Below are 21,021 nucleotides of genomic sequence, written 5' to 3'. Positions count from 1 at the left end.
ATCTTCTCTCTCAAATTGTCTAGTTGATTAATGAAGTTAAACTCAGGGCAATTGTTCCTAACCTGCATTTAGCTTGAAGGCTTTTGCTTCTGTATCAGATCTGAGCATTGGCTGTGTGCCCAAACTCATGTCTGCTAATCCTATCATTTGGTCTAATAAAAGGTATTACTTCTCCCTATGAACCTTGCTTTGCTGATTCTCCTGTGAACCATCAAAATGCACTCTGACTTCAACAAGCTCCAATCCTTACACCAGGGCAAGATTTGCAGAATGAAAACCAAGGCATAAGATGGAGAGGAGCAAGTTCACTCAATAAATTGGGAGTGTGACACAGCCAGACAATCTGTGCTGCAATTACATCCTTGGTGGCACAGGATTCAGCCTGTTTCAGCTGGAGGGGATGGGAGCAGCACTGCTCCACACTCTAAGCTACCAGAAGAAGAGCTGAAGTTACTTCAGTCTTGCTATTGAAGTAGATGCATCAACGTGAATGACACATTTGGTTTCTAAGAGTCAACTAATGCACTGCCTTGGTGATAGCTGTTACCTCCAATGCAGGGTGCAGGAAGAACTGTTTTCATTAGGATAACCCATGGATATGTGCTAGTTTGTCAGTATAAGAACCTCAGTGCTTTCTTAAAGCACACTCTCCTCTTTTATTAGTTGTAGATATTTCGAACTCCATGTGCTGCAACTGCCATGGGCTGGGTCTGATAATCCTTTATTTGTAGAGGCAGAAAGGGACACATTTTAGTTTATTTCCATGAATATTTCAAAAGCTGTTTCTGGCTGAGGAGCAGAATGCCTCTTCAGGAGTTATTCTGCTCATAATAATTTGATTTTTGTTGCTTGAATAGGAGGAAAACCGGGAGATTGTGTTGTGGGTTTTTATTGGGACTGTTTTTGTGGGTTATTTTACCAATTTCCATCTCTTACCACTGAGAATGTGTTTTCAAACTGACAAATATGTGAACATTGGTTTAAATATTGAAAATATGTGAAAACAGCCCATAGATGAAATATAACAGAAAGGAAATTGCATGTTGCTAGAACACTGTTCTGAACCCTAACAGAGTACAATGCCTAAGCCTTGTGTCCAAGCCTCCAGCCCCAGAGGGTCCTCTGAATGTCAGATCCTACTGCAGCTTTTCCTTGTATGGCTAAAGAAAAACAAAAGCCACTGGCAACAAAATAACTGGACCGGCTGCCAACAACCCCTCCTTAACCCACCTCCAGGTCTACCCCATCTCCTTCCCTATGGAGTCATACATTCCTACAAAAGGGCTGCACTGAGAACTTAGGTTTTCTTCTTAGCAACAGAGCATGGCTGCACTAATGCTAGCAAACATGACTGCTGTCTTGACAGATGCCTATGCAAGAACCAAGATCAGTCTGACTTTGGAATCTGAAAAGAACAGAATAAAATCAATACATTTTCTTCAACAAGAAACCTTGTGGCAAGGATGGAGAAAGGAGGAAACACTGTCAAGGCACAAACACACCCTCAGGGTCTTGCCTTGTTTCCCCATGCTTGACTCTTTCAACTACTCCTTCCTTAACCAGATGCCTGAAAAGTATCTGATGCTTCACCCAAAGCTGCACCAGAGCTATGGCAAAAGGCTACATCTGAGCTCTCCACAGAAGAGTTTGTGAGACAAGCATATTCACGTCAAGATGTTCTGCAGCTTTTCGTTTCTTTCCTTTCACTTGTAAGAGTTTTTAGCTAATTGGCTCCAGAATTTATAATCCTGGTGACAGCACCGTGCCTGTGCGAGACGGAGAAGGTGGAGGAGGAGGGGAAGGAGGACAGAGGAGCTGCCAATGCTGCCGGCACCATCTTCTGTTAGGAGCACGCTACTGCAGAGCACCAGCTACAGCTCGGGATGCTGATCCTCCTTCCTCCTCCCAGCACTCACGCAGGGAGCTCAGGGTTATCTTATGCTTAGAAATATCATAAGCACAACTTCGGAGGTTTTCTGCAGACTCCAGAAAAAGCAGGAATCCGAATATGAAGTGGGGCTAAACCCACCGAGTTTGAAAAGGAGAAAATTAAGCAGACGAGGAGGGGGGAAAGGCAATTACAGCAGGAAAAAAAATGTGTTTCACCATTAGCATTGCACAATAAGAAGGTTTGTCAGGCACCGGTTTAGCCTACACATGTTCATATCCGTCAGCATTTCCATGATAAATCCTAATTTTCGCCATTGTTGATCACATTGAACTAAAACTTGGTATGCAAGTTTTTAGCACAGATGCTCAAATAAATTATGCACATTAGTCATTTAACTTTCAGAGCAGCAAAAGAAAGCTGCTTTTTAGTGGGGGGGGGGGTTGACTATAATTTATGACAAGTTTTTTTCTGCCTTACACAGCTAAAAAAGACAAGGCAGCTTACTTTTTGATTCAACTTTTCAAGCCATATGTCTTTTGTATAGATGATAAAACACCGACATTAGGAAACTATTTATAGCTACAAATGCCCTCCTCCCAGCAACAGCTATATACGAGCAGTATTTCCTCCATTTAGTATATGGCATCATAGTCTATACATCCATATGTGCATAGAGATGCAGAGAATGTTGAAATGAAAACACATAAAGAAAATACCAATAACTGCAGGCTGAAGAGGTCACACAGTTGAGGTTGATGTGATCCAGATGAGAAACTGTTAAACAAGGAATTAGCTCGAGAGCTGAGCACAGATTACATGTGGATATGATCAACTAATGGAAACATCCCCACCAAGACAATCTGTCCTTTTAGACAGGATCATATTCTGTGCAGTGTTTGAACTGACACCATTTAACAGCAGTTACAAGACCCTACAGAATACATGCTTTCCTTGGTAATGTCTCAGTGTGTTCTGGCTGTCCCCACTTCCCTCTAGGCACTGGGAAACCACATGATTAAAATGAGCAATATAGACAGTACCATAAAACATATCCAGAGCCTTTGAGACCCCTGTTATTATGGCACCTACAGCAGGTATTCAAGTAAATGAGTGGCATTCTGCCCCCAGTCCACCTCCAGCTCCTGATGCCTGCTCAGGAAAGCTGTCCTGCAGTGCCAGCATTACAGATTCAGAGACAATGTTATATACAACCTTGTTTGACTGTTGACAACCCCCTTCAAAGGGACAGTCCGAGAGCCATGGTCAGTACTATCATTTTAAGATGCTATATGTGAAGAAACATGTATGATTGCTTTTGGGAGAGAAGGAACTAAGAAAGAAAAAACCTTAATAGGCACAGATAGCAAGGAATTAATGGTTTTTATTTGCCTTTAAAATAATTAGGTTCAGGGTAGACAGGATACGTAGCAATGCTCATTCTCATTAATGTGGTCTTCTGGGTGAGAATATGAGAAACTCAGGTCACTGCATGAAGTGATACAGCTGAAATCAAGCAAACACAAAGCTTCTCCAGGAACTAACTCTAGACTTCTCAGGCCATATTCTTCTACCTTAATCATGGGACCATCCTTATCACTTCCAGACTGATTCTAAAGATACCACCAAACTGAAGGGGCCTCCTTTTCTCCAGCACATACATAATCTTTCAAGGCTTACTGCTCCATTGCAGAGGCAATAAGAGAAATGCCTAAGCATGGAAATCCAAAAGCTCTACAATTCCCAGAGCTCTACACAAAGCTTGGCAACAGGCTGAATTCATGGTTTTAAATATTACTGGTTTCAAAGTAGAATATTATTTGTGCTGCTGACTCCTGCTTAGTTGAGATTATAATTTGTGTATTTGTATTCACACCACAAACATAACCTCGACATGGACATTTCCTTTGGCCCATCAGCCTCACGTAGATCATTAATTTAATCATAGCATCTCCTTGCTAAAAAGGAAAATAAAAATAGATGAGTTTTGACTTCAAATTACTTCATTCTAAATGCTCATTCTAATTTCCAAGAACTGTGGCCTGGTATTAACATACAACTATTTCACCTCGGATTTTTAGGAATTCTAGTCTCACACAAGTGAAAGATTCATAGTGCAGGTGTGAGGCACACATAGATGAAATGTTAAGCAGACTGCTCCTTCCCTAACTGTCACAGTGCAGCTCTGTGCTGAAACACCATGCCTGCTGTACAATATGCCAGCAGGAACAGCTTATGCTTCCTATCAAACTCACTGATCATCTTTACATAGTTTTCTGGCCAATAACACACACTGCTACCTGGGTAACCCAAGGGAACGTTGAATCAGTGTCTCCAAAGGATGCTAATAAATGAAAGTTATCATTCATTCTGGTTATAACAACATGCACATACATCAGGGATGGGAGTAGGAACACTGTCAATCACAATCACGGAGCAAGAAAAAATAGTATTAAGAACGGAGTTAAATAGCTTCTACAATTTGCTCATCATTAGAAATGATTAGAGCACTGAGCAGAGGCATTGCACAGATTAGCTCTGAATGTTTTTCAAGAAGCACAGTCAAATACAAGGTAACAAACCAAATATCATTGTTTTTACTGGTTTTGCACTACACAGTTTGTACAGAGCTTCAGGCTGAAAAGATGGTACAATTACAGCTATGTCTGTCCCCTGTAGGCTTTTCTTTAGGCTTTCTATATATATTTCCTTTCTAACAGAAATAAGCTCCATAACCTGGTTACCTATGAATTTCTCTCTCCGAAGATGAATATTGACTCAAGTAGACTTCCATTTCTCTTACTATTCACACAAAAATGATACCAACATTACCACAGTACTATCAAATAATACAAGCCTTTAAGAAGCATGGTACAGCAGAAATTCTTGTGAAATCAGAGCAGTGCTCCCTTACTGCCAGTCTCAAGGCTGAATGAGCAGTGGCCAAGGAGGCATGATCTGCAGTTCCCTGTCAGTGTGACATTTAAGAGGAGTTTTTTGCTTGCAGAGCTCCAGTGCCTAACTGGACATGACCTCTGCAGCAACAGGATGTCTCTCCTGGAGATGGAGACCTGTTTTCCTTAAACTTGCTGGAATTTGTTATTTTTGAGACATCTCCCATCTGCTAAACTTGAGAGAACATAACCAGCAAGTTCAACAGTGTGGGGTAGGCACAGGCAATCTCATCTACATACACACACAAAGCACTGTAATAAGCCTCACTTCCTCAGGAAATCAGACTAAAAATGGCACAATCATGAAAAGTAAAGGTCTGGGCAAAATCCCATGGTTTTAGAATTGGAAGCATAAGTCAATGTCTTGACTAAATTATTTTTGCCTTCCTATTTTCTGCTAAGGGCTAAGTACATGATATAAAAAAGAACAAGAACAGCTTTGTATCTACCCAATTAGAGTCACAAACAACCAGATGTTGCTCTGGAAGCTTACTATTTGAATATGTCTATTTGTAGTAGATTGGTCACTTGATGGGACCCCATCAGCTACTCCTGGTATAAAAAATGCATGAAGGATTTCTTTTGGAGAAGAGAAAAAGCAACACCTCCTAGTCGTTGCTTCACAATAATACTCTATAAATGAATGCAGAACCTGTCAGCAGTTAATATTACCCTGAAGCACTGTGAACAAACATTTGCCTGGTATTAGGTACACACATACCTCCAATAGAAATCAAGGTGCAATGTGCCACAGAGATGAACAGGAGAAGAAAAAAGAAAGTCCCTACCTTGTCCTATATTAGACATTAAGTGCTGCTTTTGATCACAAACTAACTCATAAAGCCTATTAAAAAGGTAGCACTTCTCTCTGTCAGATAAAAGGCACTTCACTGTAATTAAACTTCTGTCCAACTTTCCAGAACACACAGGCAAGTCTGACAGGGTCTATTTAAATTTATGACTGGCACTCCTTGGGACATCCAAGGAAAAGAGAAGATGGGCAATAGGCTTACAACACTTCTGAGCTAACAGCACTTATGGGGATGGATGGTTCTGAGCTTATCATCACTCATTCATTGGGGTTTTTATTAAATCAAATCCCTGCTGCCCAACTCAAAAGCATTTTGTGTTCAGTTTGCAATCTACATTCCCCAGCCTTCAATGCTTTAGCTGATTTCATTTTTAAGCAACAACACACACAGCAGGTTCTTTGGGTAAATCAGTTTTACATGATTTATATGAATAAAGATGGTAAACAACCATACCTCTTAACAGGGCTCTGTGAGCACTTGAAGAAGGAAAATATTTCCTCAAACATATCCTATCTATCGCTTTTCACATATGAAACTATATGTCAAAACACATGGCTGGGTTTCTGACACTAGGTGATGGGAATAAACCATCGGCTCCAGGATCCCAACACCAGAACCAAAGATTTAGTGCCCTTCCATTTTAATTTGTGTCTTCATCCTTCTCAGTACTAACTTTACTTGTTTCCTTTTATTTTACTTCCTAGAAGACAACTCAATGGCCCAAAGCCAATATTAGCCTTAGATAACAAAAGCAAAAGTAGAAAATAAATGATCACTTTGGGAGAGACTGCAAGTAATCAAAACAGTCTATTTTCATAGCCGGTCTTTCAGAATTGAAGCAAAGATCAAACTGTAACAGCAGTACCATTCCTTCCTGCTCAGCCATCTCGGAGAACAACACTGACCAAAGGGGAAGTTTTCCCTTACATTTCAAATTCTAGAATGCTTTGCCAGGATTGTTGTAGGGAATCTCTGCAGAGACTGCAAATATGCAGACAGGATTCTGGAAAAATAAATGTCTCTTTTCTTTCTTAAAAAATAATGTAACTACTGCATCATTTTTCCATAAGACAAAAGCTTACAAACTGCTTGGCCAACTTCCCATATTACCAGCTACCACTATCAACTCTTCCTGAAAAAGCAGGTTTCAAGTACCACTTCTATAGCAGCCATTTGCTGGGGGAAAAAAAACGTGTTTACACTAATGATGCCTGCATGGTTCAACTCAGCCACTAATTAAACACCCTTTGCTCGTTACCCTGTCCTGAAAAGCAGGGCAGGTACAGCAGGTTATCAAGGGGGCCCTAAACAATCTTCTTTTGAGCTTTTAAATCTTTGGGTTGTTCTCCTTGTTCTGCAGTTAGAGCTTCAGGATACTTCCTGCTGTTACTGCTGCAAGTAGAATTTACTCTATTTACACAACTTGCAGCAATACACTCCTAAACAGCAGTGAGATTCCATCTCACACTATTAATGGCACTTTCAGCTACTTTATTCAGCAATCCTGAAGTTGCAACGAGAAGCGAGTTGCTACTTATGTGTTCAGTAGAAGAGTGAGCTTCTCCTCTTCCCCATTCTAGCACCACAAGAAGGTTTTCCTTCCTATCAAAAATAGCAAGCTCCAAGGGAGCCTACACAACTCCAACATGTAAACAATCACTGCTAAAAGAAACTGATTTAAACCCACTGCTCAGGAAATGCAGTCCTGTGGTTCTGTGTCTAAAAGCATCCCATCTGAGCTGTATAGCAAATATGATATGCATTACCATTTGATCTCTAGGAAGCCTTGAGACACCAGCAATTGCAGGAGTTACACAAAAAACAAATTGCCCTTCAGATCCCCCAAGCCAGAGGCATGGGGAATGGAATATCAATGCAGAGGCTCATTTGCAGCAGTATAGCCTTTTTGTGGTGCAATGAACTCTATTGCCTTTTTAATAACAGAAACACTGGCTCTAAAATATAAACAGTAATAAATGGAGAGCAGTTCAAGAATGGAAAAATGAGACAAAATAAATTTAGTCTGTTTAATTAAGCCATATGCCATTTGGAAAGCGTTGTTACCAGTGTGTTTGTATACCATATGTGCTGGGTTTGGCTGAGGTGGAGTTAATTTTCTTCACAGTAGCTGGTATGGGGCTGTGTTTCAAATCTGTGCTAGAAGCAGGGATGTTTAGTGACTGCTGAGCAGTGCTTACACAGAAACAAGGACTTTTCTGCTCCTCACCCCATCAGTGAGTTGGCTGGGAGTACACAAGGAGTTGGGAGGGGACACAGCCAGGATGGCTGACCCCAACTAAGTCAAGGGATATTCCATACGATATGGCATCATGCTCAGCATATACAGCTGGGGGAAGGAAGAGGAAGGGAGAACATTCAGAGTGATGGTGTTTGTCCTCAACTGTTACCTATGATGGATATCTGCTGTGCTGGAGATGGCTGAACACCTGCCAGACCATGGGAAGTGGCGAATGAATTCCTTGTGTTACTTTGCTTGTGTGTGCTGCTTTTGCTTTACTTACAGAACTGTCTTTATCTCAACCCATGTGTTTTCTTACTTTCATCCTTCCCATTCTCTCCCCCATCCACAGGAGACAGTGAGCAAGTGACTGTGAGGGTTGGAGTTGCCAGCTGGGGTTAAACCATAACAGCAAAACTTTCCATTCTAGATAAACTCAAGGACACCAAAAAGCAGTTGGGCTACATTTGTCTCCACGTTTTTTTTACGGAAGAGACCTTACAAAGCAAACTGTTCCCTTGTGATACCTTGTCCATGCCAGCTTTGTTTCCTGAAGTGAGGTCCTGCTCATAGACTGCTACAATAGCAATTAGCTCCTGCTTCACTACCAAGCATCTCCTTTCACCAAAAGAAACTGGTGACTATTTGTCACCTTGCAAGACAAACAGGAGCTGGCAAGTGTCCACCAGGCTCACTAAGCAATGAGGGAAAGGTACCATCAGTGGGAATAAAAACCTAGAAGACTACAGTGAAAGGACTGAAAGAATAATCAGTTTACAAAACCCCCTTCCAGGCACCCTTCTGCCTGTGTTTAAGAGTTCAGTGACAACCAGACACACACACAGTGTACAAAGACTCAATACCAGCCATTTAGGGAATGTTTCATACAACACTCAAACCTCTCCTGCTACACTGAATTTTGCACAGGTAAACCAGGACTGTCTGTGATTTTCCATTGCTGTAAAACTAAATTTAGATGACAACTTCTGAGGATGTTTTCTTAAGCATCTAGCAAATCATTAATTTTAATGAAGAAAATTAAACCAAAGCTTCTTAGGGTAGGCAAAAAGTATTTTGTCTTTGTACTGTACATTGCTCTATACACACATAACCAACAACTAAATCAAACAGTGCTATCAGTACTGAAGACACATTTCAACTAAGGCCAAAGGAACTTGTGGTTGAAAAAAAACAATAGAAAGCTGAATAAGCACTGGGCTCCATCACTAGAGGGAGTCGTGATCACATATTAAGTTACTGTAATACGCAGACCATTCTGACCACAATTATGAAACAAATAAAAGACCATCAGCTAAAACTGGAAAAGATTCTGGGAAAAGAGAAAATTAGATTTGCTTCCTTATCAAGGTTTTATTCCCAAAGACCTTCTCCTGGGAACTTTCAAATCATCCGTAATGAAAGGCTTTTAAAAATGTATCTTATTGCCTCCGTTTTCAGACAGAATAAGGTATGTGACAGGAGAGAGCCAAAATTATCAGTTTCAGAAATTACAGCATTGCATCAAGAAAATGCAAGAACTTTAACTGAAGCAACTTTACAGCCCATTTCACTTCAAATCAAAAAGGAATCTTAACCATGTTTTTAGTTTTCAACTAAACTGGCACAATCACATCCAGCACGAACAGGCACTACCAAAAGGCGGCTTTTGCAACAGATGATTCCCTTTGGCCATTAATACATTTAGAAAAAGCATTTCTCTGACAGGCTGTGAGAAGCACCCTAAAACCAAACATAAATCAGGAACTCAAGCATAACTATCATTCTTTCATTTGATCATTTCATCAGCTGTGGCTTTGAGGGTTTGCCTGGGTTATTTTTAATATATGAAATGTCTTTTTTATACTGGTGAGGTATTTTTCACCCTTTTAAAGTTCTTCACAGAAACCACAGAACAATTTGACTGGCTGCACTCACAGGAATTTACACTTGGCTCAAACAATTTTGCAACTGACTAAACAGTTTCATTAAGAGCAGTAGCACACACAAAGCTTTTAAGACCCAGTTTGAATCCTGCCCATCACTAGTAATACAGAGCCCAGACCAAGATCACCTCTTGAACCAAGATCTACCACATACCTCAAGAGACATTACCAAATGCAGCTCAAGACAAACTAAGAGTGCTTGTCCAGTGCTCAGTTACTTAGTAGTTGACTGCTTTACATTCAACACATTTACACCATATTTGCCACACTTCTGCTGCTCAGACAAGTCAGTGAACAACCTGGCAATGCAAACAGTCCAAGAGCCTTTTTAAAAGAGAGTTATTGTTTTTAACAGGAACAGACAATAGGATCCTAATGTGAGGAAATAAAACCAGTGTGGGAAGCAAGAGTATGTGCACCGAGAATGAGAAGCACTTGCTGGCACTCTACAGAACCATGTTAAGAAATGCTACAAGCATCCAGTGCAGTCTGGAAAGTTAAGCTCTGGCATTTTCCCTATCAAACACTCCTCCACCAGGGCAAAGGCTTAAAGAGCCTCTAGCTTCAAATACATATTTCTCTCTATAAACAGCTCCTCCCAAAGCCTAGTAGTACTCTGCCACCAAAACTACAAACTAACTTTTCCACTATCATCTATATAAATTAGTCCTTTAGGAAGTCAAACCACAGTCCTCAGATCTCTTATTCCCCTATCCATATACAGATGGCTACTTTGCACATTTTGCTTTGACATTCCCTTTCAAGATGAAGTGGTCTGGGAAAGCAGCTCACTTCTTATGGTGAACACTTTGGCTCATAAAATCAAGCTGGATAAACTCGTCACTGCATCCACCCACAGTCCTTCATCTTTTCCTTCCTGCAAGGACTTAAATAAGCAATAAACTCTTCATCAACATGAGAAAGAAGACAGCATAGAGGGCTCCACAGAACAGCAAGGAAATCTAAAGAGCAGTTCTCTCAGTTTGCAGTCCTAGTTTTCTTTCTATACACTTTAAAATAGCAGTGTTTTGCTAGCAGCATCCATTACTGGTATCACTCACCTGCTCGTGATGGTAGAGTTCTGCTCTTTCAGCGTAAGTTCTCTTTGCTGCAGGGCCACGATTTGCCTGGAGAGATCATCCGGTGTCCTACACAATTAAAACAAAATAGAAACTTTTAATAAATCAGTGGTTGAAATACCTGTTCTATACATAACCACAAAAAGGTTTCACCAAAAGCAGACATGGCAATTTCATCAGCCCGAAGCTGCTGCAGCCCCTCAAAGCAACAGAGTTGCACCCTGCTTAAGTAAAAGCCTGCTTAAATTTTAAAGCCATTGCTGTAATCACCATCCAAGTCACATCATCTCACTACTGTGCACTTCAACCCATAAACCAACTCTTAAAGCCAGAGGCAGCAAGACCAAATCTGCAAAGCAAGCAGCCTGCACACTCATAGCAGATGAACAGCTTATCACTTGAACACATATAACTTGTTTGTAACACACAAATGGGTGTTCATCTCCTCCTGCCCATCCTAGTGCTCAGCACAAACACACAGGGGTGAGCACACCAAGAATTACTCTAATTGCTGTTCAACCACAGAGTCTCAGTGGAACATGATCACAGGACTATTACCAACAGGGTAAGAAAAGGAGGAACTATATACATAGACTGCACAACTCAACAACTCTGGCTACTGCTGGACACCCTCTGATAGTAGAGAGGGTTCAGCTAAACCACAGGTGACTCAAAGCAGTGTTCTCACACAATTACAAACATGCTGAGTTCAGAGGCCTTCATATAAGCCATGACTCCAGAGCCATGGGGGGAAAACACCAGTAATAATCCATCAGCTGCTGGTAACACTTCAGATCCCACTCTGATAACCTTTTCTTGTCAAAGAGATCAAAGATTGCTACAGATCAGCTAGCAACAGCTCTGCAGGTGTCAGGAATAAGTTTGCTTTTCCATCAAATCCAGTGACAGATTCTGAAAGCTAGTGGAATGGGATCAAGCAAGTTTTGCAGAAGTGAAATCTGTAGAAACTCATTCTGTCATGTCCCCCAAGATGCAAGTCAAGGCTTCACTGTCACTGGCAGATGAAATGAAGCCTGATCAGATTTACAGTATTCAAATGCAACCCTGCAACAAGGCTCCTGCCACTCCAAAAGCTGAACAGGTAGATATGCCTCCAGCTTGACCATTAGGATTCTGACTAAACATAGGACTAAAGATGATATTTCTGTGATGATGCCACTTTTCAGCCAAATACACACATACAGAAAGCCATCACTTTTTCCTCTTTGTCACTTCCAGCCATGTGTAAAATCAGTTAAACACTGACCTGATGCAGACAGGGTTCAATTCTGGAAACCCAAGTTCAAATGTTCCTTGATTTTGCTCACAGAACTGCACACTGATAACCTTCCTCAGCAAATTTTGAAGCCTCTAATACCCACTTCTGTTACATGTAAGTTTAAATAGTCTGCATATTATAAAACAGGTGGACGTGGTCTCCCCTCAGGCAATGGAAACACATACTGCAGCGGTCAGAGACCTGTCAGAACAGGATGAACTATTACCCTTCAAAGACATCACACCTGATGACCAAGGAAACTATGAGAAGAAACCAAGACACCAACCTGAAGTTGCCTTGACTAAACCATCTGAATTTCACATTCTGGCAACAGACACAAGACAATTTTAAGCTAACACCTGGGTTTTCAAGTATGTTGCACTACTAGATAACACACTTCAAACTCCTGAAGCTGAGCCCGAGGGGATTTTTAATGTAAGCAGTTCCCATGTTTTTAGTGAGGGCTACTTCATGGCTGAGCATTAGAGATAACATTGAAAAACTAATTCAATCCAGCCCAGTGCAAGCCACATCTCCACATAACCCAAGAGCAAGGGAAAAAACAACATTGGATTCTCGGAATCTCAGCTCTGAAGAGCACAAATCTAACACCAGTCTCACTTTGTTTTCAAAGTTGGAGAACTCAGGGTCTTTCTACTAGTACATAAACAGAGAATTAAATGGTAATATATGCCAGAAAATGGAAGATGGTTGGCCTCTCATCCTCCATGATGTCTGCAGTGGGGGGAATGAACAGCAAAAAAACCTAGAAGAGGAGTCTATAAAGCTACGATCTGATTTGAATATTGGTTCTATCTGCAGGAAGAGGACCTCTGACTCAAGATTTTTTCCATAAATTAAGGAAACAGATGTTCTCTTTCACAGTAGTTTCTAACCAGAAAAATCTAGACATAAGGGAAGGCGAACATAAGGATAAAAGGAACTCTGTATTAGTTTTGATGAGGAAAAAAAAAACACCACTATGTTAACCTTTCCACTTCATCCTCCTCCACTTACTGGAGTAATCAGAAGCTAAAAAGCAGAAAACATCAGACAGAAATGGATGGGGTATGCTCACTCTGCTTGGCAAAAAGCAGCCGTAAGCAGACACACCAATTTCAGTATAGACAGTCTCTGTAAAATATAATGCTGGTCAATAAGGCTCTGAAAACTGCCATTCCTAACCTCTCCTAATGTACCCAAATATAGCAGATTTATCACAAGGATAGTCGGTATCAGGCATCTCTCTGGCCATGTGGATTGCCAGTCCCCAACCCCAGTGTTTGGTCCCTGAAATATGAAAATGAAGTGTTTGGTCAATGAAATAATTGCACAGATACTTTTTAAATGGGGCAGGGAAAAAAGTATATTTGCCTTGATTTTCTTTCCTCATTTTCTCAGCAATTCCTACCATAAGGTACTAGGACTGAGACAGAACTGAAATTAATCCAATAGGAAAAAGAGGGGATTCTAAAAGCCACAGATTGTAGCAATGATAGCTACTGAAAGATTTCCAATGAAAACCACTCATCCTCATCTGTTCAGCAATTCAAATCAACAAGCAGCTTCCAATCTCAGTTCCAGCAATTGGCAGCTTCAGGTTTATACTTCGTTCTGGAGGATGTTTCATTGCCATTAGAAACTGTTCTCTTTAAAAAAGTGGAGCAGCACAGATACAGAACAGAAAACAAAGTCAAAGGGTATTCACCCCCTCTAAAGAAGAGTTCTCTTTCTGTAAAACTAAATCATACCAAGTGATCAAAGCCACCTTTTGCATGCACCCTGCTGTTACGTATCTTTACTGAGAGGTTTCAAAGCCTATTTATGAGGTCTACATCCTACCCTGATCACAGACAATTCGGCAAAAGCCAGTTTAACACAGTTCAAGTAAAGGAATGACATTGCTTGCACGATTAAATTAAAGCAGACAAGCTTTCAGTTTGGAGAGAGCTGATCAACTCCAAAGCACTGCAAGCACCAAGCATCCTTCATCACTGTAATACACTCCTGATTCACAAGTTCCTGAGAACAATGCTGCATAAAGAAAGAAATGGCAGCACCCCAACACACACGTAATATGTTCTGGCCTTGAAAGCCACTGTCTGATGCGCTAGCTGAATATCATTTTTGCTAAAGCTCTGTCCGTTCCCTATGGAAGACTTGCTATCAAAGCCAGTATGAAAAAGAGAAGCAGTCTGCTTCAGGAGAATCTGTATGGCAATACATCTTACCAGTACTACTTGAATAGCCACAGCTACTTGAGGGAAGTTTGAAACTCTATCTTCACCTAAACATACCTGTCTGAAAACCTGCTGCTTTGTATACTATGCTTCCCCTGCAAACCCACAGATGCTTCCTTCCCCATGCCTCATCTCTGGCAGTGTTCAAGGCCAGATTGGACAGGGCTTGGAGCAACCTGGTCTAGTGGAAGGTGTCCTTGCTCATGGAACTAGATGAGCTTCAACATCCCTTCCAACCCAAACTACAGCATGATTCTATGATTCCATGTAACACTGGAGACCACGAAGCACATAAAAAAACCCACACTTAAGTTTGCATAAGCCATGCAAAATCCTGTAAATGAAACACTTCACAGTACAATTCAAGAGCAGCACGTTATTAAAACTGAATTACATGCTATGTCATTATAAAGATAACATGCAGAACAAAGTGGCTTCCAAACTGCAGGTGCAGATTAAATCCCTGACTTCAGTTCCTGGGTAAGGCACAAGGAGCCAAAAGCCAAACATTCTTCCTTTGTGCATCAACACATCCCCAGACCACACTTCCTTCTGCAGTAACACTGAAGAAACACTTAAAACCAACCAAACCGGGAGAATTTAAGCCTAATTGGGAAACAAGGGCTTTTTGGCCTCAAGGAGCACATTAGCCCAGCATAGCTTAAGCAGCACAGCAAGACAGGAGAGGGACAAAACTGCTGTTAACCAGAGCATTTTGCCTTCCTTTGAAGTGCAGATAATTTGAAAATAAGCAATTTGAGAATGATAGAAGCCTAAAATTGTTAAAATTAAGTGAAAAATTGACTTAATGGGATGCCCATCCAAGTCATTCAGTGACTTTCAGGCAGCCCTGGTACTCTTTTTTAAGAAGGGGAATGGTTTACACAGCATTTTATGCCTTGGGGTTTTTTTAATGCACATAGCTGACATTTCACAGGCATTTGCAGAAAGCTCTGTTGAACTGTCTTGGTTCAGGTTCCATTATTGTTTCAGTATAAACTAGCACAGTTACACACTGAGAATTAGCTGCTGAAGTACCGTTAAGCCAAAACTCAGTAAGCAGATGAAGATGCTAAAGTAAAAACTGGAACATTTTTTAATTTATAATTTATTAGAATTAGTAAGCAATTTCTTCTATCAAGTGCTTCAAAATCCACAGCAAAGCAAGAGGGGTTTGATTGTAGCTGAATATCTGACATTAAACCATGGAAGTACAAGATAAAAGCGAAACTACACAGAAAACCAGGCACTCGGTCAACACTTTGGAGGACTACACTCTTCAGTGCTTCTTTTAAAAGTTAAATTTGCTTGAAACTACCAAGCTAATAACACATTTATAGTACAAAGTTTTTGGAAGCCTGTTGGATTAATACTTCCCTCTATAGTTTTAACTCAGTATGAATACACGATGACACAGATTTGGTTGTCTCAACTAAGTCCTATTAACTTGAAACTGAACATTCCAAGTCGTGGCATAGAATTTTAACTGGATCCAGAAACTCATTTACACTTAAGTATATTTAACTGACAAAGACCAAATACAGATGTCTTTAGTACAGGGTTTGTTAAGAGAATCAGGCAGAGAAAGGGAGGGCACATCTACTTCTTTCTCTTCACTCCAAGAAAAATACCTCTTTTATTTTGCATTTGGTGGGGTTTTTGTTGTGTTTTAGTTTGCTGTGGTTTTCAAAGGCAGTCTCCTTAAAGTATAAAAGCTGGATTTTGTTCCTTACTTGTATTAGGTACAAGAAACACAAGAAGATTTTTAAGTTCTCCATTCCAAGCAGGACATTAAATTCTCCTTTAAAAACAGAAAATCTTTTTCCTAGGCAGGAAAACAACAGCATCTGAAGAACAAACACAGCCTGATAACATGACAACAACAGAAGACTTCTGGAAAGGCATTTTAGTTGTTTTAAATATTTCTGTGTGATTAGAAAGGCTGTGGGATGTCTGTAATAGTCTCTTCCTGTGCCTTTGAAGTGAGTCTCCCAAACATTCTTTTTGTGTATTTGAGCTCTACTTTAACTCCTCTATCTCTGGCTTACAGGACACCTATTTATTCTGTATACTTCACCAGCAAGTCCAGAAGCAGCTCAGTTCCAGTGACAACCTGCCCTTCAAGACAGCAAATAGCAGTAATCACAACAGCACATAGAGACTTCCTAAGAAACAGCAACATGGAGTTCTTCAGTTTAATTTGGTCATACTAACTCAAAGTTTGTGTCAGAAGATGCACCTTGCTTCACATCCTTTTCCCCTCAAAATATGCATCACCTCCATGGGAGCAAACCTTAGCTCCTTTTTGCCAGGCTAGAGGAAAACACTGCCACTAAAATTCAGCCTTGGAAGTTCTGATAATCAAGTCTCACAACATGACTTCTCTTGCAAGAAAAAGCCCCTCCAACCCCCAGTGCAGGTAGTTACACCTATTTGTTAACGTCTACATGTCTACATCTTCCTTTTCTATTGCTGACTACATTAACTAAACCATATTGTAAGGAACATGCTACATGCATTGTTCACAAAAGCGGATTGCCAACATTTCCTATGCAAATAGGATATATTCAGTGTTTCATAACACTTTAAAAAGTTTTAAAGAGCAATCACTTACCTTTATTCATGCAAAGGAAGGTGCTAAGTGCTGTCAGAAAAGCAAACTTAAGGCATACCTTAGACTGTTTCTCCAATAACTGCACGCTTAATGTTTTGTGTACAGTGAAGGAAGGAAACCTGAAGAGTAAACTGAAAGCAACAAGCAATCTCAGCTCCTGAGGCTCCCTGCATTTAGGAGGGAAACCTCATATTTGTGTATGTCAAATCAACAAACCCAATTGCTCTCTACCAAAGCAAACGTCCCCATTAAGCACTTGAAGCAGAACAACTTATAAACACTTAAAATGCTTTCTTACAAACAAGTGTCTTGACAATTCTAAAGACAATTGATATGTCTCTTGAAGCAAAATTAGCAATTAATCCAATCAAGACAATTTGAAGAGGGGAGGAAAAAAAGGAAGAAAACTATCTTGTTTCCTATTGACTCCAGTCAATAGACTTTTTGGGGTTTGAAATGAAGAAAGTAATTTTCCTCCCAAATTTAACAATATGGCATCATAAGAGCTGATCTTTCAAGTTTCATTTCTACTTTAAAGATGTATTTAAGAGCTCAGCAAGAGAAAATTATTCTTACTTTTGAAAATCCTAATTATTTGGCTGTCATTTCAACATGTCAAACTCCTTTCTCATCCCTACCTCTGCTCTAACAGCAAGCATAAGACAAACCACTGGAACTCCATAAGCTCATAAAATGCATAGCTGAATGTATCCTTACAAGTGAAAAGCTTTAATAGACCAAGGAGAGGGAATGTATACATAGTAGTGTCAAACCTGCTGCTTAGGAAAGGAAGATTAAAAACAAAAGTAAGATTTCTTTCTTTATTTATGCATTTTAATCTTCTCCCAGAGGTCAGGTCACTGCAAACTGAATCACATGATGTGCAATTTAGTGCTTTCAGAGTTCATTACAAAACAAAAGCAATTTTCTATAGTTTGATGGGAAAAGTGTTAAGACCACATGGCTGAGCTTGTTACACAGCCTTACCAATAGGGATCCAGCTCTTCCATGTCATCATTGTAAGCTTCTAGGCTTCTTGTCTCTGGGTGCAGCTCAGTGAGAGCAGGGGAGCAAATCTAATTGCCTGTGGCTACTGAAGTGGCAGTCACTGGGGTTGTTTGGTTCATTGTCTGTCACTGAAGGTCTGAACCAGCTTCCCCCTCTCAACAAGAGGCTGTTAAGTGCCTCTGCTGTCTTCTCATTAAAACATATCCTCAAGCTCTCATTGAGTGCTACACTCAACAAGACAGGTAACATCAGGCATACAGAAAAAGCAATGAGTGGGCTCATGGGTGAGACACATGAACTGTCAGTCTGGCTCTCAAGTGCTGGTGAGAAGTCAAGCTTCTTATACTGCAAGAGATCCACCAGCATGTCAGCATTTTGGGGCTTGGTGTTGATGAGTAATTGTTTGCTACTTCTCAAAGACTTGTTTTAGTACTGTCAAGACTGGAGTTCAGCAAGAGTCAAAACAAACCCATGCTTTAAACAGAAAAAAGATGTTCTACCACAGAGAAAGTACATAAGGAGCAAGGAAAACAGAATTAACTAGGAAAACAGAGTAAACTATCTTGAGCTCAATTTGTACTGCTGCTAACCCACAGGAATGGGCTTTAATTGCTCTGCTGTTTCACATTACAGCTGACCACTTGGTACAGAGCAAAACATCCTCAGCTCTCCATTCAGCTGCCACTCACTGGGGTTTTGGCTAAAAAAGCCAATGATTTGTAGTATAAATAAGGAATAAAATACAAAAAGTACTGACTCCAAACCTCTTATTTCTGCCTGATGTATTCAAAACAACCATATTCAAAGCACACTCTGCTATGCCCTGTTCTTAAAAAACACCCCACAACTCCCATGTATCCAACACACTCTTCTGGCATAACTTCTACTCACATGGAAGTCACTAACACAGAGACATCATTTTTATAGATAAGCAGGGCTTCTGTCTGATAAAAAAGAAGCTAACACTGTAACCAAGACGAGATACTGACAGGATATGTATTTTTGGCTGGTTTACAGATCTCATTAAATTGATAGTCTTGTTCTTTTGAAGCCTGTCTGAGATAAACTTGCAGAATATTAATGTCCCTAAATTACTGTATTGGTTTTAACATCTTTATTGATCACATTGTTTTCCCAGGCTCTTATCAGCTGCAAGTATTAGCCAGCAGTAACACAAAATCCCTAATCTTGAGCAAGAGGAAATACCATAACTGACAGCCTAAAGGTCCTTCTGAGAGTCTAGACCATATTTTCAGGTACTTATATATAAAAGTAGATTTAACAGCCCATACATTATTCTTATTTACTTCTGATTATAATCACATACCTCTTCAATCTCACGGCAGGAATGCCCACTTTAACCTGCAACTGTAATCTACAGTAGAAGTTATTCTAACTGGGTTTTTATTATCACCCAATAACATCAGTCACAGGTAAATTTATGATAAGAGTTTTAGAAAGAACTGCTTCTGTGTTCAGCTGGAATATCAATATCTTTCAGACAGAAAACTGAAGTTAAGCCTGTTGCTTTAATTAAGAACCATAAAACTCAAGCACAGATTATTTCAAAGCTTTTCACAGCACACATCTCACCTCTGACAGGAGCAGAACACTCCTAGTTTCAGTAAATGGGGGAGGTTAAAAACCTTACTGATGTACAGAACACACATGGCTGATAAATGATTGTATTTATCAAGAAAATTAATAGTGGAACAAATAAAGTAGAAAATGCCTCAGGGACATACTTGTCTTGTCAGTAGCTACATATTCCTACAAGTTATTTATATTAAAATAGCACAAAGGCATCAGCTACCACTGAGGCTTCATTCATGGTGGATGCAGTAAACATGTAACACACCCAGGGCAAGACCAGTTTTTGCCAGAAACCAGATCAAAGCAAGACTTAAACAGAGGAAGTTCAGATTAGATATAAAGGAAGAAGTTCTTTACCATGAGGGTGGTGAGGTGCTGGAATAGGCTGGCCAAGGCTCAAGGCCAGGTTGGACAGAGGCTTGGGCAACATGGTCTAGTGTGAGGTGTCTGTGCCCATGGCATGGGGTTGGAACTGGATGATCTGAAGGTCCTTTCCAACCCAAACCATTCCATGATTAGAATCTGAGGTACAGAGTACAACCTGAGTAGGAACATCCAAAAATCTCTGTAATTCAAATCCAATGTAAGTAAAATTAAGGCTATATTGGTCTAAAGGGTGATTGAAGCCATTATCTGCAAGAGCTGTATCCTAAAATCTTTTGTTTCTTGCCTTGTACAGCACCCAAATGTAAGTATGCTATACTATTTTTGAGTGCTATACTTAATAAGTTAATCCTAAAACATGAGTTTAAATCCTAGGTTTTTGCTTAGTCTAACCTCTCATTTAGCTATCACATAATTTCCCACCAAGTTCCATTTCCCATTCAGAGCCTGTTGCTCAGTTACTGGTTTTAACAAATCCACCAGCACAGGAGCTCAGTATCTCTAACCCCTACTGCCTGTCTCAGGCCTCCCCACTTAATGAAGCCCATTTCTCACTCAGCTGTCCACAAGCTGGCAACTGAGCTTAGCTGCAGGAAAACGAATTACACGCGTCCCCAGACACATGTGAATAAACCAAAGACATTTCAGATTTACAGTGCTGCCTTCAAACCTCCTCTCCCCCAGCTCAGGGAGGATTTAAACAGGACTTCAAAGAAGCCCCAGTTCCAATTAAAACACTGTGACCACCCCAGGGACGCAGAAATATTCCTCTGATTAGTGAGATGCACTCTTTGAACTGTTTAGCTGAAAAAAGCATTCAGAACTTTGCACAAATGCAGTCATTCTCTCTCAAAGTTTTTCTTTTTTTAAAGTTTCTAAAAATTGACTATTCAAAGTGAAGGACAAATATTTCAGACTAAAAGTTTTATGGAAGCCCATTAACACAGCAGCTCCACGCATCTAATAATAAACATGAGACATGGCATGA

At 40.3% G+C, this 21,021-nt stretch overlaps 1 protein-coding gene across 2 annotated transcripts in view; it reads right to left on the bottom strand.

The window, feature by feature from the left end:
• Window positions 1-21,021, bottom strand: part of MAD1L1 (mitotic arrest deficient 1 like 1) — a 366,896-nt gene that overhangs the window by 320,137 nt on the left and 25,738 nt on the right. For both annotated transcript variants that reach the window (XM_005145268.3, XM_031045610.2), the window contains exon 11: window positions 10,898-10,984. In XM_005145268.3, coding sequence (XP_005145325.2) covers window positions 10,898-10,984 — 87 coding nt within the window. The remainder of the gene's footprint in view (window positions 1-10,897; window positions 10,985-21,021) is intronic.

This window comes from Melopsittacus undulatus, chromosome 8, assembly GCF_012275295.1.
Source record: "Melopsittacus undulatus isolate bMelUnd1 chromosome 8, bMelUnd1.mat.Z, whole genome shotgun sequence".
Lineage (NCBI taxonomy): Eukaryota > Metazoa > Chordata > Aves > Psittaciformes > Psittaculidae > Melopsittacus > Melopsittacus undulatus.
This window is presented reverse-complemented; position numbering and strand designations above follow the sequence as displayed.